The sequence below is a fragment of the Tauraco erythrolophus genome, chromosome 5 (assembly GCF_009769465.1).
Source record: "Tauraco erythrolophus isolate bTauEry1 chromosome 5, bTauEry1.pri, whole genome shotgun sequence".
Taxonomy (NCBI): Eukaryota; Metazoa; Chordata; class Aves; order Musophagiformes; family Musophagidae; genus Tauraco; species Tauraco erythrolophus.
In genome coordinates this window covers 16604570-16630936 of record NC_141469.1, presented here as the reverse complement: position 1 = coordinate 16630936, position 26367 = coordinate 16604570, and the positions used below count along the sequence as shown (strand labels likewise).

The following is a 26367-nucleotide window of genomic DNA, read 5'->3' as shown; positions in this document are numbered from 1 at the left end:
TTTCTTTCAACTGCAGGAATTTCATAATCCATTCTGTGGCTCCAAGCAGAATATTAATAGGCAACATGGTTCGCTCAACTTGTGCAACTCCTGCTACCTGCAGGAATGTGCAATTCAGAAAAATGCCAAAGACTGTTCCAAGCCATTCTTACCTTGAATTGCAAACTTTTTTTTTTTGAGCTAGAAAAGAAAAGAAGACACAGCCAACCAAATTAAAAAGTTGAGGAAAGCACTGTGAAGACAATTGAGCAAATTGCCACATTTGGTTGAAAGCAACCACAACTGTTTCTGACTATATCCATTTAGCCTTTTTGCCACAGTAAAGACTTGTCCTCTGGTAGCAGGAAACTAAAACTAAGAAAGTCTTAAAGCTAGAAAGCAACAAAACACATCCATGCAAAGCTCTTTTAAAGGAAGAGAGACTCTTTACTCCAGATTGCATCATGTACTCATCTTCCCAGTGTGTCTCTTAGGAATTTGCTTACAATGTCAATAATGTCCATCTGAACTGCTTTAAAGCAGCTCGCTTTCATTCATTAGCAAGCTAAATATATTTTCATTTCTTAATATAAATAAGAACATTTTCGTGTACAGAACACAGGAAGGCAATAAGGGAACAGAAAATAATTCTTTGTGCTTTTTCTTAAAACTAAAAGCCAGCATTTGCACATTTTATATTCCTTCTGCAGAAACGATGCCAGTAGAAGTCTCAGGTTGCTAGAGGTTTCTTTTTTCTAATGCGACAGTTAAATGATGTTGGGTCCTGTTATCTGCAGTTTCAGTTATCAAGCACAGGGACATTTCAGCACATTTACGCTTTCGTTACTTTCTTTTTGTAAATTACTTCCCTTGCCATTAAAGAAAGCAACAGCAGCACCTAATAAACTGCATAGCAGTGTTACTCAACCCAACATTACAATCCATTAAAAAACAAACAAAAAAAAAAAAAACCAAAGAAGAGAGGAAACACTGGAGGTCAGTAGCAGTTAAAAAAGAAACATAGTTAAGGTTGCTGCACCTGAATTCCCTCAGCACTAGGAAGTATTGACAATATAGGCACTTCTGTGCCTATTAGATACTCAAAATCAACCTGTTTGCAGTGTTTGACATGTCTGCACATCTCCTCTTAGCAAGCAAGGAACACTTATACTCTAATTAAATATAGAAATAATAGTTTGGCATAGAAGAACTATAATCTTTTATTTCAGCACAGAATGGATAAAGTATCTACAAAACTTTTTTAGATGTTCTTTATGCAATGCTCCCTTCCCAAAAACAACACAGGCAACTCAATACAAACACGTCCACTGCTGACAAGCCACGATTTGGCCACACGACTGTCCTGGCTGCATTTCAGGTATTAGCCATGTCAGACCTAATTATCAGAGACAGCTTGACAAGGTCTTTCACATTATTCAAAAAAGGTGCACTTGCCAAAGCCTTAGTGGAGGCCATGGTGTATAACAAATCTCACCCAGCTCAGTTGAGGCTTGCAGTTTTGCTGGCGGTTTTTATTCAAAAATTACTCTCCATAAATAATTGCTGCCTAACAAGCCTCTAAGAGTACCATCAGGAACTCAGTGACCCATGATGTGTAAGAAATACCGCCAGTCACGCTTACAATCAAACGTATGAGGTTTTCTTTCTACATGGTGACTGCTACAGAAACGATACTGGGTTTGATTGTACCACTCGTGAAGGTTTGTCTGTTAGTTTGACAGAGTGCCTCAGGCTGTTGTGTCCTTTAAATCCTGCAGTTCAAATAACAGCCTTGTCTAGGAAAGGACAGCATATCAAAGATATGCTTAATTACAAGTTTTCCCGATTAGTAAATTTTACTTCCCTTTGTTTCCTGTCATGGATGAGGGGCACACAGATACCAGGATGCAACACCTAAGCACATATACAAATACCAGCAGGAGCTCATAGGATGACAATATGAACACTACTCATATTACCATGGTTTTCAGGCAGAAATACCCATCCAAAGTGATTAAACGTTCAGGCAATGTTTCTAGTGTTTAACTTAAGAGTATAAGGAAAATTATTCAAAGGGAAGAATATTGGCACATCTCATTAAGCAAGAGTCCAGTATAATGGATACATTCTGTGCCTCACACAGGCAAAACAGGAAAACACAATATCCACTTTCCCCAGAGACCTTACAATAAAAGTTCTGCTATAATTTATACTTCAACTGCTTTGTTTCAGTGCACGGAGAGAAGACATACAAATAATTGTTTAAATAGAAATGACAGCTACATCTTCCAAGAGAAGAAGCAGAGCAGGCAGAGAAATTGCGCAAACATTCTTCAAGGACACGTGAGAGCAGACAATAGGAAGCACAGATTCCCATTAGAATCATATAATGGTTTGGGTTGAAAGGAACCTTAAAGATCATCTAGTTCCAATCCCCCACCATGGGCAGGGACACCTTCCACTAGACCAGGTTGCTCAAAGCCTCATCCAACCTGGCCTTGAACACTTCCAGGGATGGAGCATCCACAACTTCACTGGGCAACCTGTTCCAGTGTTTCACTACCCACATTGTGACACCCTCTAATGACGTGTCATTATACAGATACTGGTTGTGTGAGCCACCCCTACATCCAGGGTCTAATAGCAAACCAATTTGTGCCAACAACAGGTGACATACCAACAGCACGGTAATACCAAAATTCAAATGTATACAGTGTGAAAGCCATTTAAGCACGCAAACTACCATCACGCCCAAGATACTCTGTCACTAACCCACAGACAGAAGTCCCCAAAGCTGAGGGGGTGGATGAAGAAAAGGCTGACATGGAGGAGTGTGTTCCAGTGCCTGCCACCTTGCACCGAAACCTTCTGCATGGGACCAAGTCTCTCACGGACAGGCTCTGGCCCTTACAGAAGTTGTATTAAGTGGGGACTAGGGAATTTGCACAGACAGCAAGAGATAACGTCTAAGCCCTGGCACACTGCTGCAAAGCATCATTTGCTTTTCCCCTGAAATCTCCAGCAGGGCTTTTATACCTTCTACCATCAGAGTTTTGCACGCAGCATGTGCAAGGTTCAGAATACAAATGTGCATCTAAGCGAATGTAGGCCCTCAGTATATCTCAAATATTTGTTTCTTTTTTCATCTTTACTTCCTCAGAGGCGAATTCAAAGCTGGAAGTGCAACTTGTACTAATATATGTTGCTGACCACAAGAACGTTCACAAAAGTACTGTGTAACTGTGGGGAGATGCAAGAGAGGACAGATGCACTGGGATGTCAAAAAGAAACAGAAGTTTGAAGGGAAAGAAAACTCTAAAGAAAAATAGAAAGAAGGTCAGATTCACTCCTTTGCGAAGGTCTCTCTGTTCCTGTGGCCAAAACCCACAGCACAACATTACGTCTTCTCTCCAGCATAGTCCACTCTTTCAAAACAAATTATTTGATCTCATATTTATTTAGAGTATAGAGTTAGCAATAACAGAAGCAAATTAAAAACAAACCTGAGCTGATCCCTCCTATTTCTACATCACAGCAACCTATACCAAAACAAGGTAAAACAAACCAAAGACCAGCCTGGGAACCTTGGACGTAGATTATCAAGAATTGAGAGCAGAAAATGGAGGGTGATTTCCTAATTAGAGTCTGGTAAATGAACAGAGTTTTCCCCACAGAAATTAATTTATCTCAGTAAAAGATACATAAAATCATTATCTACTCGTTCCATATTTAAAACTTTAAACAAAGTGCCATCGAGACAGATGAGACAAATTGTTCACATACAGTAGGCTAAATGGATACAAAAGGAAAGGAAAAGCACTCCTGTTTTCTTTCTCATATAAGGTTAGCAAGGCAGCAGAGAAATTTTCCCCAACTATCTGTCCCAATTCAGAGACCAAATCCCAAAGCAGGCATCTGCAAGCGGGAACCTCTGCATAAACAGCCCTCTTGTGTTCTTGGTCTGATGTCAACTCAGAGCACAACCATCATCTTCTCCTTATTAGTAACAGAGATTAAGACGGTACTTTATAAGGCAAGTGATATTACTAATACCAAATTACCTTAAAAACAAAAAACTCTGTGACTACTGGCAACTTACAATTAAGCTGGCTTGCTGACTGTTGCCCATGAAAAATCCCAACTCACTTCTGATTCTCATTTTGTCACGTTCTTTTACACTGGTGTAAACAAAAGTCGCACTAGTTTTACATACGATTTAATATCTTCACTCCTGTTTTCCAAAGATTCATGCTTCTCTAAGACATTTGTCCATAATTAATCAATGTAAAGCACTGGAACTAAGCAAGTAAGATTTAGATTTCAGTTCAGTGGGAGCCACCTGTTTTGTGTTAGGGCAAGACTTGAGTTAGGATTCACTTGCAGAATTTTCAGATAATTTTTATTTGTTATTAGTTACCACTGTCAAGACACAGAAAGAGAAGGATCCAAAAATTCAGTCAATTACTTTTAGGGCTGGGTAGAAGCCAGCAAGAATATTCATTGCTGGGTTCAGCGAGGGTTTGCCAAATGATGAGATATGTCAGCATCGGGAGGAAAAATTTCCTTTCTTGGCTTGTATCTGCTAAAGGTTGCAGTCACCAAATAAGGACTAAGGATGGGCCCAGAAGGAGCAACTTAGGGCTAATTTTAGGCCTGGTCTCAGTAGTAACCATTTGTTAGGACAGAGACTAAGTCGGTAGGGTCACTGAGATAGGAAAAGGAGAAAAGTGAGCCAAAACTGGCAGTGGGGTTGCAAGGGTACAGCTGGCTATGCCTGTGTCTGAGGCAGACTGAAGGATCCAACACCAGCAGCAGGTTCGCACGTGCACAGGGTGGAACACCCACCCGCACCATTGGCCGGGAAGGACTGCTCGGCACCAGGCGAGGTTTGCATAAGCCAAAGCCACCACACTACAGCTAGTACAATGTCTGTAGATTATTGCCTGACTAGATGCGGTTCTGGAACTGAGTGCTGGATTTGGGGTACGTTTCCAGCCAGCAGAAGCTCACACGTTCCCGATTCTAACAGGGCATCAAGGTAAGCACAGTCCCAGGTCCATATTCCAGAAAGTACAGGGAAGCAAATAGATGCAGTCACTGCCTCACTGCAACATTTAACACGACTGCGTGACAAAAGGAGCATCTAAAATCCAACACATCTTCAAATCTTCAAGCACCTACACCAAAACAGTTCTGACCACTGCTTAGGGAATTGAACAGGTAGTCTGAAACCATCATACAATTCACAATACAATCTCAACGTCTGCAAGCTGTCTGACAAAACAGAACATTCTAATACACGGGTAATAAGGTTAAATGTCAGGGGCCTCCTAATTACTAACTCTGTCTCCAGTAAAGACTTGATGTGCAATCTTATCTAATCACTTGACCTCTCACTTCACCCATCTGTAAACAGACCTAGCAGCCCAACCTACTTTGCAGGATGTTGAAAGGCTAGCATCTCAAATACTGTAAGCACTTTGGATTTTTTTGTAAGTGCTATGTAGACTAAGAGGTTTGTTTGTTTATTTTTAAGATTAATCTCATATTTATGCCTTTTAAGTTATACATACTATACATGACAGAAAAAAACAATGCTACAAGTAGAGCACCAGAAACTATTACCAAGAACTTAAAATAGGTATGACTGGGCTGACCGTAAGTAAGCAAACTCACATTTAATTGTCCTGATGACGTTTCCTGCACGTAGCTTCTTCTACCAGGTTTTTCTAGTGTCAACCCTAAATCAAGAACTTCTTGCTATCAAGAATCCCTATCACACCAAGCTGTTCACTGCATGATTATAGAGCAAAGTAGGAATTCGGGTAGAAAGGAAATTCCTTGATTATTTCATATCATTAACAGCATGCAGAAGGATTAGTCATTGCCAGATAGTCATGCTTCATTTTACTTGGACATAGAGCAACAACCCTCAATTCTCCTATCACACTCACTTACAATGGCTAATATGTATCTTACTGGAATGGAAACCATTCCAAAACAACAATAAATCAGCTCACAAGCATCATCATAACTGAAGAAAACAAACAAAAATTAATTAAACTGTTTACTGACACTAAGGAATTCTCAGTTCTCTGCACAGCACGTACCACTAAAACATTCCCATGGGCTTTAATCCAGAGAGCATCAAACATCCATAAAGCATCAAAAGACAATTTGTGAAGTGACTGGCAGAAATCAAACCCAACAGGTTTAAGTAAACAAAAAACATAAGGGAAAAGGGAAACAAATGCCCAAATTTACTCAACAACGCTCAATAAATGAAAGCTATCACAGTGATATTACAATGTCGTACAAAATAGTATGTTTGTTTTTTTTTTTCATGGAAAGGGTTTGAATCCTTCAACTGAAAAGGCTCTGCACTACAGTGCATTATAATGGGTCCCCTTCCCTGGAAGCAAAGCAACTGCAAATAAGCAAGTAACTTCAAAAAACAAGCAAGCAAGAAACCCCACCACACCCTTTCTCAGAAGAGGACTGACGTGCTGTCTTTCTCTGACATTACTAATTATTTTCATCGATGTATTCCATCCACTATTTTTCAGAGCTATAAAAGCCCTGTTTCCGCCACTCTCTCCCCGTCCCAACAATTGTTCTCCCGTGAGTAAAAATTTAACTGACATTGGCAACACTGGATGTTTTGTAAGGGAGGGATGCAACTAGGAGAGATGGCAGTTTGCTCTAGGGAAAGAAAAAGAAGGAAAAAAAGCCTAAGAACAACATTCCTACTGGTTTTGTCATTAACTTGCCAGCAGAGAATCCTCTCCTCTGTAACATCAGTGGCCTGTGGCAACGCCATCTCCAGACAGCACTCGTTCTGTTCTTGCTCAGTGAGTAAATTACTCCTGCTCAATAAACTACTACTGAGTAGAAAAGAGCCATAGCAGATGCATCGAAGTACAGGAAAAATTATTTTAAAAACCTAAACCACACCTTTTCCAAGCCAAGCAAGGGATTAGAGGTACATAGTTCAGAGAGGATTAGAGGTACATACTTTACAGAGGACTTGATTTAGCCTTTATTCTGTCCTAGCAGCTCTATTTCAAACTCTCTTAGGAACCTTGAGCATGTTTCCCTGCTAGCATGTGCTGAAACCCATGCTATTGGGCCTTTCCTGCTCTTCCTTAACATTCAAACTACAGTTTGCTCTATAAATTTTCACCAGAACAGGCAGCTAAAGACATCAAATGAGACGAAGGAGGCAGCAATCTCCAGCAGGCTATGGCAAGAACCATCTAAAAAGTGATGCTACTAAGACCTCACAGACGGGAGAGAGAGAGGAGATAGAAGCACAAACCACTGAGCTAATGTCTACTATTTTCCAAGCAAAATTCCTTCCTGGCATCCCCCAGTGCCTCTGCTTGTCACTCTGGGAATGCCACCCCAACCCACCCATCCAAGCACTCAGAATGAAACTCGGCAGCTGCTCATATCTCAGCTACTACACTAATAATAGTGTCCAGGAAGCAATGTTCCAATAAGTCCATTCAATAATGTCCTTATGAAATGTGAGATCAGCTCCTGGCCACTATTAAAATAGAGGAATTTTCCATATTTAAAAGAGAAACTGAAGGAGAGTGCCTCAGGAAAAAAATTCCTACAATGAATGGCATCCTTACTCAAAAGATAACTTTCCCTATGCTTAAAGACACATTCTCTTCAGAAGGATTTACTTTCAAATCTGAGACATCAAAAGCATATGGTCTCTTTCTTCTACTCACAAGCCTTCAAGATCCTAAATGCAAGCAAACCATAACTATTACAGCAGGAACAGAACGCATATACAGAGAGCTTTATTTATAAAAGGATTGAAATGGAAACAAACATTGCTAGAATTGTTTGGGGTTTGTTTCATGCTTTTGGGGTACCAGAGGTTTTTGTTTCAGGAGGCACTTTGCTTATTTCTGTTACATGTTGCTTACAAACACTGTCAAGTTCCATTTACAGAAACTTTTCTCTGTACTAGAGAGAAGTGGGGGGAGGAGCTATCAGATTAATTGCTAATGTGGTACAGTTGCTTGTTTCATCTAAACTAAAACTGCTGCTTTTCTTGACTGACATCTTGATTCCTAGTTTATTTTTAAATGAATCAATAGCAATAATGTCAAACTAATTTTCAAGACAGTATCACAGCTATCTTCCTTGTACATACTTTAAGAACTACAAACAAAAGGTACAAAGAGGAAAAACCTTCTGGATGAAGCCAGCTTTGCAGTAACTGTACAAATGTGAAGTGAATTTCAGTATGGCCACGGAGCATTATAACGAGGTAGGCATACCTCAGTTTTTCTTCACATATGGATATTTTCTATAAAAAAGTAAATGACGACATGCTATAAACCTTCGAAAAGCCAAGCTGCTGACTTAAATTTCCACTTGGATAATCTGCATGGCAAGGGCAGAACAGCTGCTTTCTGAGTTTGCGCTGCCATGCCCTCCACACCGAGATGTCTAAAACATGACTGTAGCAGAATACAGCACATTCTCCTATCAGATTCTGTATTAAGCTGATTTACTTGAAGAGGATAAAAAACTTTAGAACTACTGCTCAACTCATAATGCAGAAGGGACTGATACACAACACTTCTTTATGAAGTTTCAATATTTGTGAATTGTTTTATAGATAAACGTCCCCAAGTTTGAGTCAATAGCTTAAATAGCAATGGAAAGAAAGATATCCCAAAGCTGCTCCCAAAGTCACTTCTCTAGACACAGCTGGCTCTCTTGTTCATACCACAAAATTATCCATGTACATGAAGAGACAAAACATTTTTGGCTTTATGGGAAGAAGCTTAGGATGAAGGGATAAAGACATGTCATCATTCCATTAATCTAATTCATTTGTTTGCTGCTTAGTGTCTGGTCACAATTGTGCAAATAAAAAGCTGTATCACCACGTGTTTTTTTTTTCATGTTACATTACGAAAGAATCAAGGCAGTTACCAGAGGAGTAAGTAGTGATCTATATAGGCAAGATGCAGAAGGGAGACATAAACTTTCAGATAAAAATCTAGTTGTATAAAAGATGAAAATTGCACCTCTCTAGTTTCACTAACATGAACCACATCCACTATAGAAAGATCCTGAGGACGAGCAGCAACCTATAGCAGCGATTAAAAAAAAAAGCCCTATATACAATATAAATTATGTTGCACCAAAATATAAGGTACTTTTGTAACTAAAAACCAGGAATTCATACCTAAGACACATTCCAATTACAGACATATAAAGCGGTTACTGGAGGCAGAACGGGAAATAAAATTTCCAGATAAGTGAACACAAAGAATCATTTCTGTTAAGTCTCAAAGCTACATTTTCAAAATCATATTTGCATCTAGGACAGTAGCTTGAAGGACTTCTGCTTCTTAAATACATACACTAAAACTCATTTTCTGCCAGGTCAATTATCCTGATTACTAGCCCAGATACAGACACAACCCTTCTCACGGGTCTTCCAAGCTGCTAGACATTAGATCTCAATCCTCCAGGAGGGCGTTTCCAGCCATCAATTCCCTCAGAGTGGGTTACACTACTGGAGCACTATCTAGAGATAATGGCCACCAGTCCTCAGGTGCTTGGGCTCTGCAACAGATGGATGAGTCCTTCTAAGATAGAAAACAACTTCAGCTTTTCTGAAACCACAGTATCCTGTCTTATCTATGTCCAAATCTCCTTCGGTTTTGCTCTAGGCCCTCAGCAAAGTTCATCTGAACAGAGGACCAAGTTCCTACACAGGAGATTCAAGGGTGTAACAGATATTTCCTTAGCTCATTACATTAACTACACAAAAACTTCAGCTGAATGTCTGCAGCTTAGCCCCGTTCCTCCATAAAACATAGCAAAAGGCTGCAGTAAGAGGAAACAGGTGCCAACAATAAATTTTCATGCTTGACTAGCTAGTTCCCTACCCCTCAAGGAGAGCAGCCTTCCCCCTCAGATGTGACCCTACAGAACCCCACAGTATAGGTGTTGGTAGACACACAGATGTGTTTTGTTTAAAAAAAACAATTGGTCATGGGACAGAGGAGTGTTTGCAGATTCTTTTTCACATTAAATTCTTTAACTTCCAGAATTAAAAAAAATAACAAAGGATGCAATACGTCCAAATAGTTTTATTTCTTTTAGCAAAGGGGCTGAACCTGCTGAAACAGGGGAACAGCTAGGCAAGAGGCACAACAGAAATTTGAAACTGTGCGTTTTGAAACGACTGAAAGCATAAAGGAAAATGAGGCACAATAAAAGTGCAGTAATAATACCACAGAGCAAGAGCGTTTAAGAGCAGACTGGAAGAAAGTCAGCTTTGTTCCAGAAAAGCTTGCAGGCTGAAGAACTGAACGGACAAAAGCTTTAGAGAAACAGCCATTCTGCTTGTAACTAAGCTTATCAACTGGACCAGGCCTTTTTGACAGAGAGAGCGTACAACCTGATATTTTAACAGAAGAAAAGTGTTGACAATTTAAATTATACTGTTTTGTTCTCAGAGCACTGATGTGTTTCAGGGCTGAAACTATGCAGCATTCACAGTCTGTTAATCCACATAAGCTAGAAACTCAGCCCCATGACGGATTTCCAAGAACAGTGACCCACTGCCAAAATGGTATTTCAAAAAGTTTTTTTGAAGTCCTCGGTGACCTGGCAGCATGCTCCCTCCACCTGTTTGCAAGATGGTAGGATTTTTTTTTTTGAGAAGCAGCATTTTCTAAGCAATCATATTTTCATTTATATCTGCTACAAGTTTCCTTAACATTTTTTTTTTGTTCCATCATACTCACATTCAAATACTATTAATATTTTTCAAAACACGCAACTCTTTCTAATGACCGACAAAATCACAGATTAAGATAAACAAACAAAAATAAAGTGCCTTCCCTCTGCTCGGAAAGAGAGCCCAACTTTCAAGATCTGATACATTACAGTCTAATTTTTTTTAATGCTGAAACACTGAAAGTGCAACACAAGCTTCAGACTTTTCACCATTAATTCATTCATCACTTCTAAGCCTGCATACATCAGCCTAATGGAAAAAATGGACAAATTTCAAAAGTAAGAAACACTCGCCGGCAACAAAGTCGCTGAGAACCTACTCCTGGACACCACACATGCTACAGTGTCCTCCAAGGCCCATGTCTGATACACAATCCAGCTCAGTTTCATCCTGGGTACTCAATTTTCCTTGCCAAATTAAACAAAGTACTTTTTTTTTTTCCTCTTCAAGGACATGCAGTCCTGACCAGCCAGGTGTACGTACAAAAGCTGGAGAGAACTAAGGGAAGCTGTAACAACCAGATCTATTGAGAGGCAAAGCCTTCTCTCTGACCTACCTAATGAGCTGATAACCCCCACCTGCCCAGTCCTCTCAACTAAAGTGGCAACAACAGGACATTTATTCAAAGGTGTGGGCAGTAGTAAAACCACAATCCTTTTAATAACACTGTGATTTTCCATCTCTGTGAGCTATTTTTCTCTCCCACTGCTCCTTTCCCACCGAGGACAACCCCAGCATGAACGATTCACAGGAACTTCTGATTTGGCCTTGGCCTGTGATGGCCACATTGCTTCTGAGAGCCTGGATGTTTTCTCTCTATTTTTATCCTGAAAGATGAGCAAACACACCAGAGGGAAAAGAACAACAAGGGGAGGAAATGAAAACAGAGCAGAAGAAGTAAAAGGCATTCACAAAGAACAGTGTGGCTGCAAGAAGCTCCATCCATAGATGCAAGTAGCCATGGAAAAATGACAACGTGACATTGAAGTTATCTGTCAAAAATTGCCAAAACTATCTGGATAGAAAAAGAATTTGAGGATAGCATAAACCCAGCCACAGACTACCCCTTCCAGTATCTTCTTTCCCAGTGAGATACCTAAACATGTTCTTTGGATAGCAGGTATACGTCAATCACTCATATAACACGGAGCATTTTAGACTGCAGCCACTGTAGCTGCCCTCTCTTCTATCAAAGTTACACCCAGAGGGCACAATCTCCACAAGAGCTGCTGGGATGGAGCACATGGGCCTACCTCAATTCCTTGCAAAAACTGATAGCTTAGTTCAAATTTGGCAAAGAAGATGGGTTTGACTTAAGCAACAAGACAGATTTTGGGTGCTGATTAAAACTGACAGCTACAGTGGGTGGCAGCAACTACCAGCAGAGAGGGATGTTAAATTCCCTCAACAGTAGTTTCTTAAACTATTCTGCCAATATGTGCCAAAGCTCATGTGATCATAGATTTTACACTCAATCATACATTTTACACTCATTAGATCTCTCAGGAAAGCATTGAACAACTCAAAGTGTTTTTGCCAACTCAAAACCATGAAGACTTTTAAAAGATGATCAAAACACCAAGCATGTCATAACATCTCAAGAACTGTCACAGGACTACAGCAAATCTGGTTTGGAAACTCAGAAAAGTGGCATTAGACACAAAAGGAAACCCCATCAAACATAAGTCATGAAAATTATCTCAAAAAGCCGCAACGCACCCTGTCAAAACATTAGGCACATTGCCAAAATTCACATGCCGTGGACTATCTCCCTCAAACAGCCAAGCCTCTGTTTTTTAAGGTAAGTTAACACATTAAACACTTCAGTAGTGACTGAAGTTGGTATTGTAAAACAAAAGCAGGAAGTCAATTGTAAACCATACACATTAATTACGTAATGTTAAAAAACAGCTGGGGAGAAGAGAAATACTGGATGCAGTTCTTCTGTGCCATTCCAAAACATGTTTCCGGGCATTCTCTGTCCAAAGTGAGGGCAGAGCACCTGGCCTCTACACTACTCCTCTTGCTGTACATTAAGAAAAAAAAAAAAAAAAAAAAAAAAACAACACAAACCACAACATAGCACTCTGGAGCAGGTTGTCTCCCCTCCCTGCCCCCTGTACCGTCCAGAAAGAGAAGTTCTGCCTCACTAAAGACTATGAAGTCGATTTTAGACTGACTTGAGAACTGGTACGGGTGTCATAAGCTGAGCTTGTTATAATTTGCAACATTTTTGCAGCACAGAGCTGGCAAGCACAAGATAATTCTGGGAAGAGTGTACACCTGCAGCCTTAGCAGTGGGTCTGTCTTTACTTAATGGCAAGCAGGTGTTGGCACTTTACAGACTATAAGGCAAATTCATCCTCTTTTCCAACTCCTTAACGTGCATTCAGATTCGATAAAATTCAATATTACATTTCTAAAAGGCTTGTCATTAAAAAAGAAAAATAGTAGGAAAAAACTTTCCAACATAATCTACCAGACAACTACTCTACAAAGTACAAACCACTCTACTTATTTCTATTGGTTTTGTCTGAAGACCGACAATGACACTAATCACTGATGTACTCTTCAATGACCACTTATACAATTTATCTAAAGCTGAAAAATTACATATTTTCCCCAAACAATTAAAGGACAATCACTTCATTCAACAACAGCCTGTCACATCTCTTATCACAGAGAAAATTCATGTAAATTCGTATTTTCTGAAATCACATCTTCTAGTTTACTAGCACAATGCTCTGCTTTTGATACAGGAAAAAAAAATGAACAGTGGAACATCAACAGGACAAAGAAGGTAATGGAGCTAGTTAGTAATCCAAGCTGAAAAGACATGATTCAAGATGACAAACTGGCATCCTTCACAGAATGAGCTCGACACTTTTTATAGCTACTGACACAGTAACGAACGCTTTACTTCGGGTGGAGCTAAACACAAGGTTCTGCCATGTATTTTCTTAAAAGAAAGCACCTCCTTGATCCTTATACAGAAGCAACTTTATCTGCAAGCAGAAAAAAAAAAAAAAAGTCCTGTCTTAGTTAATTAGGCCCTAGCTGCGGCAATTATCTTGAAGGGAAGGGAAAAGCAACATTCTATTATGCTTTTACAAGCAGTTCTCTCTTAAGGGAAAGCTGTATCAGATGGGCCCCAAAGCACCTGTTTGCCTTAGTTTTCTAATGTTTCCATTATTGAGCAGAATTCCAACAGAAAGGTTTTTTTAAAAGGTATATACTGCTCAGTAGCCTTTGCGATACAGGATCTAACGCTGCCCTAGCAGTAATTTTTATCTAACTGCGCCCTAACAGAGTAAATTTCAAATTTAAATCTCAGAGTGTTCGCTTACAGCATTTATTTGCTTACTGTTATCACATCTATAGCTCGGCTTCTAACAGAAATAAAGCTCATTTTTGAGGTACCAACTGAAAACTAAAAAAGCTTTCTAAAATGCTAAACGTGAAGATTTATTAATTCACAGCTCTCACTGAATTCAAGATGAATTAATCAGAGTTCTAACTAATCGCTGCTGATCTAGGAAATTTTGCACACGAGTTCAACTCAGGCCCTCTCACAGTATTCCCCACTTTCCCTTTCCTTGTTAAGTTAGAATGACGTTAGTTTTCACTCAGTCTCTGGATTTTTTCTAAATCTTTATTGAATATCCATTTCCTTTCTAGAAGTTATTAATGAGTCCTATATTAACTATTTTACATTACTTCTTTGATATGTACTAGAATGGGAGTAGAAAAACATTTCTGTTGCAGAAAATTCCTAAGACTTTGAGAGCTGGCACACATTAGACGTTCAGCTAAGTGGTTTCATAAGTGCAGATTATGCCAAAGAAAGCTTTAAAAAATGGACAATTAGCGCTTAAGAAAAAAAAACACCATGGCTCAAGTGATCGGAGTGCCTTTTATGCTGTGTTATTATGTGGATTACAACAGCCTTTACAGTTACATAATAATACCCACACCGGGTCAGACCAAAAGCCTGCCCAGGCCAGTATCTGAGAGGCCAACCACCACCACACACTAAGAACTGGCCAAGAAAAAGAACACAGGTTTGGCCAACTCAGGCATTAGATTGAGTCTTGGGTTTGGATTAGGTTCTTCAGACGTCTTTGTTATAATAAAGACTCAGCCTACTCTACTAGGTCAGAGATGGGATTGGGAATGGCTTTATTCCCATTGCCAACAGGATTTCCAGTCTGCTCAACTTCTTGATGGCAAACTTGTAAACGACCAGTGACTAATAACTCCTCGGAGGAAAGGAAAGAGAATTCACTACTTTTTTTTTTTTTTTACTCATGAGTACAGAAATATTCCCTGGAGTGAAATTGTATTCTTCAACTACAACTACCAGTAATTCTTTATATTCCAACAAACTCTTTCTACATATAAAAGAAATTCAGTTCTTTTTGTGTATTCTGTCTGGTAGAGTGCAAGGAACAACTCTTCTGTAAACAACATAAAACAAAAATAGCAATAAAAACCAGTCACCAGAAGCCTGAGCACACTGAGCTGCCTGCAGAGACCAGCCCTGGGTAGCGAAGTTGTCTGGTTTCCTCCTCTGCTGCACCAAATACGATGGCCAAGACCTCACAGAACTGAGCTGACAACCCAAAACCTAAGGGTACAGAGGGAATTAAACTGCTCTGAGCTGAAACAGAGACAGCATCACACCAAGGGACAGGTCTAACCCAGTGAAAAGCACACAATGGGGCCGCTGGGCAGCAAGTTTCTCAGGGTGGAAGTGGAGGAAGGCGGCTGCTCTGCGTTCTAGCACAAGTGATAAGAGTATTTGAACACTGTGGTGCCCACGTGGCAGTAGGTGATCCTGCCTTGATGAAAGGCTTTACAATGCATTTTAGCTGAGAGGCCCATGTGGGGCACCCTTCCCTATCAAACTTTGTCTAGACTTTCCTTACATGGTGCTGCATATGGACCACCCCTTGAAAGCTTTCTAGGGAACTCAACTCTTCTGTTCCTCCAGCTTCTCCATCTTCTGCCTTCATCAGCCTGTTACAGTCACCGTAGTTGGCGAAAACGGAATTCTGCTCTCACCTGAGCCTAAATCCAAGAACGGGGAGGCTCTGCTTTCACGTCCGTGGAATAGCTGTGAGCACACACTTGCAAGCATCCTTTGCAAACCCCACCGTGAGATGCCCAGGGCCAAAATCTACGCTCGTGCTGACTCTTCCTACTCCACCCTGAGGTCTCATAAAAAGTGGCAGCTCCTGCTGTATATTTACTGAAAAGTCTCGCCTCCAAAAAAAACCCTTCAAAAACTCCAAACATATCTCATGTCAAGAGACCAAGAGTTGGACCAACATAGCGAGACAAATTAGGAAGCAAGTATGTAGTATTTATCCAGCGTATTCTTTAGCTTCCAACAATTTTCAACTCAGAGATTTTTTAAGAGCTCACAACTAAACCTCTCAAGTTCCTTTCATGTTTTAGAATAAGGATTCTCCGATCAGGCATCTTTAAATTCAGTTTCTCTCAACAGAAGAATAACTAACTCTATCCAGAACTTATTTATAAACTATTTTGATTCTCACTTGTTTAACTGAACTTGAATCCCCTGAGAAATATTGCATTGCTATTTTAAAAGGCGCACGTGTATACTTCTTGTATTTACTGATCACTAACAGTGGAAAAAAAGTGTCTTTTTCTACTCCTTGTAAGGATATTTAACTGTCATAAGAAAAGAAAGAGTCACCTACTGTTTATTCATTCTTCCAATACTTAGCCTGAACTAGACAACTCAGTGATTCAAACCATTACAGAGGAAACGAGACAGCTTTGAGTCAGTCTTGTTTATCTTTCTATCAGATTCTTGAAACAACTGAAAGTTAAAAGTGCAAAGATACACTTAAAGTATGCTTCATACTGAAAACAACCATTTCAGAATGCAAAAGATCTGTCTTTTTTTTTTTAAGCAGTATATTCCTGTATTAACAGACATCAACTCTTCTGAGTTTTAGGTGGAAATACACTCCCATACAACTGCGGAGGCAAATAGAAAGGAGCCAAAGAGAGGATCCACAACATGTTGCTAGTTTGTCCTGCAAGACACTGATGACTCCTGTGATTAGAGGGAGTGGTGGCAGTATCTGCTTACCACCTCTCAAGATGTAACCCATTACTGGCAGCATCAAAGTCATTTACAAGGCTGTCTGTCAAGCAGGAAGTGGGATCTATTCAGTCACATCAGTTATTCACACCTAAAGAATCCTCGTGACATTTCTGCTGCTTTACAAGTGAAATAAGGAAAGCGCTAAGGGAGGGAAACGCAGGCCATCTCTACTGCAGTCACTTCATCTCCCACAAATTTAAGAACAATAGTGTACCTACCGCGTATATTTTACAGCCCATTCAGAAAAGCTTATTACGTTCACATATCAATTAAAACAGATGTAAATTTCATATGGTTCTAGAAACAGAGAAATATTTTAGCTATTATGAAGATGGTATTTTTTTGTTCAAAAGATGATTACAGTTTTTTGGAAAATTGTTTTAAACTGTTGTCTAAGAGGTAGTCATCTAAGCTCTTGAAATACCCTGCTTTATTATCACACTCTCTAGATTCCAGCAAGCCAGTCTTTGTGCAAAAAATGCACTTTTGACATTGGTGAAGAGCTAGTTCTGTGCCTAGACCACTTCTCGAGCTTGCTTTTTGGAACAAATATTAATCCCATTTGGTTTCCTGAAAGCAAACATATCAGGTTCCTCAAATAATTCAGATGCCAATGATTTATTCTGAAAACACAAGGAAGACCAGTACCCTAACCACTGGGGTTTTAATGGGTTCTAACTCCTTCTTGTGTTTCCTCTGGTTCAATTTGTCTTTTAATGTCTGTTGAACAGTGGCACTACTTCACCAGCAGCAGAGGAAGACGACTCAGCTTCAAACCTGTCACGCAGGGCACTCTTAAGGAGAGAAACAACTGCAGAAATCTGAAACGTGTAAGGAAGGATCTAACCTCTGTTTCCACTTGTCAAACAACTGTGCTGAAGCCCAGAGGTTTGTTAGAATAAGGTAGAGCACCTAAACTCAAGAAGAAAATGTCCGTCATCTCAGAAAGGAAGGAACTGCTTAGACCTGAACACCAGGCAGGATCTCAGATGGCTTCTCTAAATTTTCTCACGGGCTAGCCCAAAGTATTTCAGCAAGCACTCTCAGGCCAGGTGGCTCTGCTTGGCACACTGACTCCCTTGGCTCCTACCGCACACAGCTCAGCGTGCCGTGCACTGCACACCAAGCCAAAGTTATCAGCACAGGACCCTGCTGTTGATAGGAGGCTCACAGGAGTTGGGGCTTTCCTCACCACCATCAGCTCCATACTTTCAAATTAGGTTCTGTATATGTAAGTGTACATGAGAAACCAAGGGTCTGGGGCAGTTGCCAAGATACTGCCCAGATGCTTGAGGAATAGCAGCAAAGTGGGATGATTTCCCTCTACTATTCTTATCCAAGTTTAGGGAAACTTTTTTACTTTGCACTCCAAGTTAAGACGATTTATATTGAAACTTTGAGTCACAGATTTCAAGTAATCCTCAAGGAACATGATTTGCGATAACTGAATACTAACTGTCCAAAGAATAAGAGTTACAAACAAGTGAAATTTGATATGACATTTTCTACCTTTTTTTACCCAGACACATCAAGGCCAAAACCAGGAAAGAATGTTTATTTGTACAAAATGTTATCTTAGTTTTTAAAACCCTCACCATATTCAAGCAGCTACTCTGCTCAAACCAATGGCCAAATCCCTCTCAGTTTACTTTAAGGGAAATATCTTGAAAGCCTAGTTCCTTGCCTTCAGAAGTTTTCCACGATACCAAAGATGCAGTACACGTCTGAGAACACAGTGCCAGAGCACTGCATTAGTGTTTTATTTGAATAATTGATATAGTCAGTCATCCTACTAGATATTGAAGGGACTACACTATCATATGTTAAATTAAATGGAATAAATTATATTACTACAACACTACATGAAGAATATGCATTAACACAGTCACTCAAGGAAAATAACATGATTCCCACATAAACCACAGCATAGCTAACCATATATATACAAATAATTCAACAAGTAAAATGCAAAATTAAAAAACACCATCACATTTTAAAAGGCCAGAGACATAGAAGCAGTTACTAGTGCTGTCACCGCAGAACTGTAAGACTGGTAATTCCTAAACATACGTAAAATTTTGACAAAGGGGTATTTTCAGCAGCCTTTTCACAGACTACTGACACGCATACACGTCCATCGCTATGTTGAGATACACAATTCACAGACGCTCAGCTTACAACGCACCGGAAAACCTGAAACCGAGTTCTCTCGGTGAACTTGAACATCGTAGCTCGTTTCGGGATCGGCACCGCCAAACCCATCCGCCAGGCCCGGCCGAGAGACCGGGCACACGCGAACCGGCGTTACAAGAAGCGGAGTTACGCGGCGCCGCTCCCGCCGCTAACCCTTAGCGCTTCTCCACGGCGAAGGGCTGGAGAAGACCAATGTCCCCAGAGCGGCTGGTGGGGAACCCAAGGGAGAGCTAGAGAAAGCCAGTGCCAAACTCTTTGGAAGGAAAGCAAGGGCAGCCAGCTCAAAGGCGAAACCTTTCGGCGCCGGGCCCCGAGCCACCGGGAGCCGCCCCCGCAGCGACCCGGCGTCTCCCCTCGCACCCCTCCACTCACTTTTGGTCGCGGTGATCAAGTTTTTCCCATCCTTAAGCAACTCCTTGATAAATTTATTGGTCTTCTCCAGCTCGGCTTCATGGGCTTTCACCCGCTCCCTGAACCAGGGGCTGTCCAGGTAGCAGTCGCTGAACTCCAGGGGCTGCAGCCCCATGGCTGTCGCTGCGCCGGGGCTCGCCTCCCCGTAAACCTCTCCCAGTTACAACACAGCAGCAGCGATCTCCTCAGCAGCCGAGGAGCAGCGGGCGTCCTCGCAGCCCAAGCCCCCGCGGCGGTGAGGCGGGAGCCGCGGCCACAAAGAGAGAGCTCCCTCCAGCGCAGAGCTGGGCGCGGGCAGAGGCAAGCGGAGCGGAGCCGCCCTCCCCGCTGCGAGAGGCGGCACGGCTCGGTTCAGCACGGGGGCACTCCGCTCCCGGCAGTCCCGGCAGCCCCACCGCCGCCACCGGACCGCGCCCTGCCGCGCCGGGGCCCGCCTCCGCCCGCCCCTTCCTTCCCGCCCCGGCGCGGCAGTCACACAAGGCTCGGCGCCAGGGGCGTGCCGGTGCCCGCGATTCCCGGGAGAGCCAGCTGCTCGGCCGTGATGAGGTACTCTCTTACCAGCCACCGACGAGAAGTCCCCCTTGCTTGGGGAGGCTACGCGGGGCCCGGCGGCGCCTCGGCGGGTGCGGCGCCATGGCAGGGCGGGAGGGCCCGCACGGCGAACGCGGCGGCTTGTCGCAGCAGGCCGCGGGCTGCCTGTTCCCCCCGGGCAGGGCGGCGGGTTGAGCTGCTGCGAGGGAGTGATTCACCTCGCGGAAACGTCCGTGGGCTTTAGGAAGAGGCAGAGCAAGCTCTCGGTGGAAGGAAGCATGGAGCAGCACGCGGGCTGCTGCATCCAAAACCAGCCGTGGTGCCCACCTGTCCCTGCCCTCCTCCTGTGCCTGGCTGTGAAATGCTGAGTAAAGTAGATACAGCCCCGTAATTATGCCTTCGTTTCATAAACTAATACAAACAGCTCTCATCAACAGGTACTGCAGCAAGAGCAAGACCTCGAGAAGACCACTTAATGTTGAATTGTTTTAGTTAAGAACGTTAGGAAATTAGTGAAGAAAACAGAAAAGGCTTATAATTATAGTTGTATTTATAAATTAGCCATAATTTCATAGTTTTAATGATTTAATGGTCAGGCAGTTCATAGTGATTTGGTGGGACGTTTTTAGATAATTGGGGATATGTATTTCAGTCATGAATATATGTCCAGATATCATCTTTGGGAGTAAATTAAATCTATTTCATTTTCTGTATTTTGGCAAATTTAGTGTTAGTTCCTGCTTCTTTTGAAGCAATGAGCTTTGGTGTTGATTTAAATGTATTATTGTTGGCCACAATAGAAACAAAATAAAGCCACCTTTTGGGGATATAACTTACATTTTGAAGATTTGCACTGAAAAAAAAAAAAGCTACTTTTCTCTTTCTTTTTAAAAGTAACACCTAGGATTTCTAGAAATGACTGAGATGAAGGTAGCTGGCAGTGTTACTGTCAGCCTTCCTCTGTTTGACCCCAGGCACTGACCTGCAGAAGTCATGTATGGAAATAGGTGGGTGCTTCAGGCATCTAGTTTAAAATTACTCCTGTTGGTAAAATCAGTGCATCAGGTAGGATTCAATTTTGCAAACGTTTAGGGTTTTTTATTCACGTGAGAGTCTGCTTCAAAAACCAGACCGAGGGGGTGTGTTTCCAACCTGACAGTGGTCACTGACGGCGTGAGTATGCACAGAATTTCATGATCAAAAGCAAAGATAACATCCTCATTGTTCGTGTAGATGAGGAACATAAGAAAACACCATTTGTAAAGAAAGGAGTGGGGAGGGAGGGCTTAACGTGGAGGTCGTGAGTAATCATAGTTCCTGAAGGTAGCCTTAAATAACAGGAGTGTGGCCCCTTTGAATCAGCTGCCACTTAAAAGTGCAGATGATTTGCCTGAAATCAGCAGGCCAGGAGGTGCTGTTGGGAGCAGACCCTGAACATTTAGCCTTTCAGACAAGCATCCCACCTGCTAGATCACATCTGCGGTGACATTTGTTTTATAATATTATTTAACTGAGAAGTTACTATGCTACTGAAAACTTCGTTTTAAAGAATTTAAAAAAAAAAAACAAACCACCTTAAATAACAATCCTTTTCTCTGTTTAGAGTACTGGAGCAGCATTACAAGAGTAAGTATGCCTTCCATGAATAGCTTGTTTACTTTGTCCTGAAGTTGTCTTCAGGATTAAAATTAGAATAGTATTTTTCATGCTTGTTTATAATAACTGTAATTTCCCTGTTATCATTCCAGTGAAGTAATTGGGTTGCATACATTATGTGGAGTTCCTTGCATTCAAATTAAACAACAAAAAAAATTGAATGTTCAGCTTAGCTCTGAGTTTTTTAGCTGGCAAAATACCACAAGGTCTAAAATTTTGATTTGTTGTACTATGATAAGGCCTTTAGGGAAAATTTGTCCACTCACCTTAATCATGTGAAGTAAAAATGCATTCCATTCTAGTTGCAGATAAAAGGAGCAGCAATAGTCCAACAGAAATACACACATACACATAACACATTGTGAATGACAGGATGAGAAGGAAGGGCCTCAAGTTGCACCAAGGGAAATTTAGGTTAGATATCAGGAAATATTTCTTTAGAGAGGGTTGTGAAGTATCGGAACAGGCTGCCCAGGGAGGTGGTGGCGTCCCATCCCTGGAGGTGTTTAAAAACCGTGTAGATTTGGTGTTGAGCAATATGGTTTAGGGACCCTGACAGTGCAGGGCGAGTGGTTGGACTTGATGATCTTGAAGCTCTCTTCCAACCAGATGATTCTATGATCACACGTTTTTTGCAGGATAAAATGACTTAACTTGTATTTACATAATAAATCAAGGAAACAAATTCACTATTATGTTGATATTCTGTACTGTTTATCCAGTATTGGTATCCAGACAACACACTAGATTCCTACCACCAAAATTATTAAAAATATCTTTTCCTAAACCTGACCCACCAGTTCAAAATACTATCTGACCCTGAAATGACAGAATTGTGATTTTTAAAAAGAACTGAGATGGAAGACTGAGGAGAAATAATAACCCATTAATTTAAGTGGACAAAAAATACCTATCTAATGAGCAATAAAAGGAGTTGCACTTTCTTCACTAATTAAGGGTAGAAGTGTTTTTATATCAGTAAATTCTGTATTTTTCTGTCATTCCCTACTCAAGGTCATCAAATTTTACAGCTGCTTTGTAGCTTCTTTTAAGGGCCTATGACATAGATTGACTATGCGAAGCTCTGGTAATATCCTGTCCATATATCATGTTTTTACCTTTGGTTTGGTTATTTTCCCTCAACATTCATTGCAAGCAAGTTTCAGGAAAATACCCTCTTCAAGCCACTCTGTACAACAGGCATACATCAGCAGAGTGTATGTTTTGTTCCATCTTACCTTCCTTACGTTCTTGTCCGATCACTTCAACATCCTGATTTTCGTGAAAGACGCTGTTCTGATCTGTGGCTGATTGTGTCTCCAGTCTGCATGTTACAGAGAGATGGGCTAGAAATTAGTGAATTTAACTTTCCGTTTTATTGATGTTTTATTACAGAGCATTGATACTGGCTTCCACCATTTGCAACATGTTGAGATGTTGAAAACATCATTAGCAACAGCATCTTTCTGAGGTATTGTAGTTTCTTCTCTTGCCCAAGCACTTTTGCTTCCATTAGGAGAAAAATCCTGTCATGGGTTTATAGAAGGCTTATAGAGTTTCCTTCTAACTCCCATCTTGCTCATGACTGTGTCATCACTGTTGGCTTGCAATATATTAGAGGCCTTATGCATATGTGAGGTACCACTAGGCCGCATGCTCCCTCTCCTCTCATCCATCAAGAGTGCAAATAGACTAATCTCTGACCACCCATGATGCAGACCAACATTATTTATTCTACTGTCAACTGGTTTGATGATTATTATGGCAGTCATGTATATATTTGAGACAGGCATTCCTTTCTGGCAGTCCTTTACAGCCCAAGCTCTACCCAACAAATTATTTTAGTATGCAGCTGTATGCTTTTTTCAGTGTTGCAAACTTTATATTCTGTGGCCGTTTTTTTTTCTGAAGTGTTCCATTAAAAATTTGTGAGTATGAGATGAACGAATATCCTTCCCAGCCTTTGAACTGAACTGCCTCTTGCAAACTGCAAGGATTTTACACTGATGCTTTTTAGTAATCATCTCCCACAAATGGGTCAAATTAGCACACAGTGCTCCTTAATTTGTGCTTAAAAATAGGCTCTATAAAGCATTTGTGATAACCATCTGGCATTTGCTCTGACAAAAAAAGTACAGCTGAACAAGTTTGGAGAATCATGGAGCTACAGAGATACTGGCTCATTGCAGTATTTGGTGCAGTCCAGCTCTTGTTACACCTCACTGTCCACAGGTGGTGATTGCCCATACCTTTTTCTCTTCCTCGATATCCCACAGGTGCTAATGTTTTCTTTTTCCCCCATAATATCATCCTCCAGCTGGGAAGCATAATTAGGCTAAATTCGGAGAAGCTTGATCCTCATCTGTGACTAATTTGAAGTTCAAAGCTCATAGCTTTTCTTTCAAAATTGAAGGCAGGCTTGGGTGCTTGTTGATACCAGTTGATTTAATAAGATTTTACATCCTCCTTTAGAGCTCAGTTCATGTATAAAGTATTTGATACTTTCTGACACTAATATTTGCATATCCCTGTGGACTTCAGCCAGCCAGAGTGCTTTACCAGTCCTTATTTTATGTTTCTCTACCATGTCTTTCCTCTCTCAGAAGTTGATTCTGGTGTCATTCAGGTTGCCTGTTCCCCAGTTTTTCCTTTGGGTCACTTCTCTCAAAACTTTTGTAGACTTCCCCTCTCTTACAATATTGTAGGGTAGTAATTAAGTTTGCCATAAATTGCAGTTTAACCACTACTATGTTTCTTCTAGACTCGTGTTGCCCCTCCATATGTATCTTGTTCAACATGTTGGTCTGACGTTTTTAAGCAGTACTCATTTGTTTCTCAAAAGTGAACGCGTATACAATATCGACAGCTGTAAAAGCCTGGAAGAGCTGCATTCATGCTTTAGAGAAGGAAAGTACAGATGAACAGCTTCCAAACATTTCATAATTAGTAAACAATGCCATAGCCTGTTCTTGTCCCAGAAGTAGGACAAGACCAAATGAGCTCTGCCTTTTTCAGAAAAGATCTGCACTCCAGGGCCCTGTGTGTGGTTGTTCCCTGGAGCAGACAGCCTGCCCGGCTCCACAGAGAAAGAAGGTAAGTGGTGTCATAGGGATGGGAGGGAGCAAGATAAGGGACTGGAGATTTGGAGCAAAGCTCAGAGTTTTGCTCGCCGCAGTCCCCATTCCTGCAGAGTAGTTAGTCAAAGGCCCAAGACTTTGGACTTGTTTATGACTTAAAATTAGGTTGTGTCAATGTTCTTCTGAAACGTCATTCTTGTGACTTGCCAACAATGGAATTAAAATTGTATTTTAGGAACAGCGTAACTCAGGGCAGTCATAGGCAGTGCCTGGCGAGCATGTGGTTTGTACACTGCATCAGTAATTGTTTAAGGTGGTAGTTCTTATCTGTAGAGCAGTTCTGAACAGCATTGAATAGTATGGGATTGGATTTAGCAGCGCCGTGGGTCACTTCTAGTCTTCCATTCCTATGAGCTGACTTACCATCTTAAAAAGATTAGGCATGGATGGAGAAAGGACATAAACAATGAAAATACCTTTATTCCATAGACAGATAGATATGTAGATAGATATGAAGAAATGGTAGGACAGTTGCTAGTCAATTTGGTGTGTTTGACCTCAAAAGTAACAAGCTAAACTAGCATTAAAAAAATAGTTTGTACTGAGCTTTGTCTGTACTTCTTGAGCCTTGTACTTACCAGTAAATTATGAATTTTCTTTTAGTTGCATAGTGCCTCCTTCTTGTCACCTTTCAAAGCATTAGCTTTTCTGCAATACTAGCTTCTGGCATTCTTTTTTTTTTTTTCTGCTTTCTTAAACATGTAAATATCAGCTGTTCCTTTAAGGAAATAAAAGATAAGTTAATATTTACACCTTAAAATTGTAGAGAAAAATTCTGGGGGGAATGGGGAAACTCCTTTCACAAATTAATAAAGATTAAGCAAAATGCTTTTTAAATCCTGCTCTATGCAATCCCGCGTTAGGCCTCACGGTCCTTGAGCGCGTCCATTAAGCAGACGCGCACCTTCCGCCCCCGGGGAGGAGGCGAGCGGAGCCCGGACCTGCCGGGAGCAGCTTGCGGGACCGATTCCTCAGCGAGGGTAGCGCCCACCCCTGGGGCCATCCCTGCGGCCGGAGGGGAGGTGGCCAGGCTGCCGGCCGCCCCCTCAGCGAGCGGCCGCCCCCTCAGCGAGCGGCCGCCCCCTCAGCGAGCGGCCGCCCCCTCAGCGAGCGGCCGCCCCCTCAGCGAGCGGCCGCCCCCTCAGCGAGCGGCCGCCCCCTCAGCGAGCGGCCGCCCCCTCAGCGAGCGGCCGCCCCCTCAGCGAGCGGCCGCCCCCTCAGCGAGCGGCCGCCCCCTCAGCGAGCGGCCGCCCCCTCAGCGAGCGGCCGCCCCCTCAGCCAGCGGCCGCCCCCTCAGCCAGCGGCCGCCCCCTCAGCCAGCGGCCGCCCCCTCAGCCAGCGGCCGCCCCCTCAGCCAGCGGCCGCCCCCTCAGCCAGCGGCCGCCCCCTCAGCCAGCGGCCGCCCCCTCAGCCAGCGGCCGCCCCCTCACAGACCGCCCGCCCTCAGCGCGGGAAGGCACTGGCGGCCGCTCGCTGACGTCCGAGCGCGCGCCTGCCGCTCTGCGCATGCGTGGTGACTTCCGCCAGGCGCTAAG

At 42.0% G+C, this 26367-nt stretch overlaps 1 protein-coding gene across 3 annotated transcripts in view; it reads right to left on the bottom strand.

The window, feature by feature from the left end:
* The window catches only part of ARHGAP10 (Rho GTPase activating protein 10), a 159309-nt gene extending 139619 nt beyond the window's left edge, over positions 1-19690 (bottom strand). For all 3 annotated transcript variants that reach the window (XM_086612395.1, XM_086612393.1, XM_086612394.1), the window contains exon 1: positions 19470-19690. In XM_086612395.1, the coding sequence (XP_086468521.1) occupies positions 19470-19623 (154 nt within the window). In that variant the 5' untranslated portion in view covers positions 19624-19690. The remainder of the gene's footprint in view (positions 1-19469) is intronic.
* Between the last annotated feature and the right edge of the window lie 6677 nt (positions 19691-26367).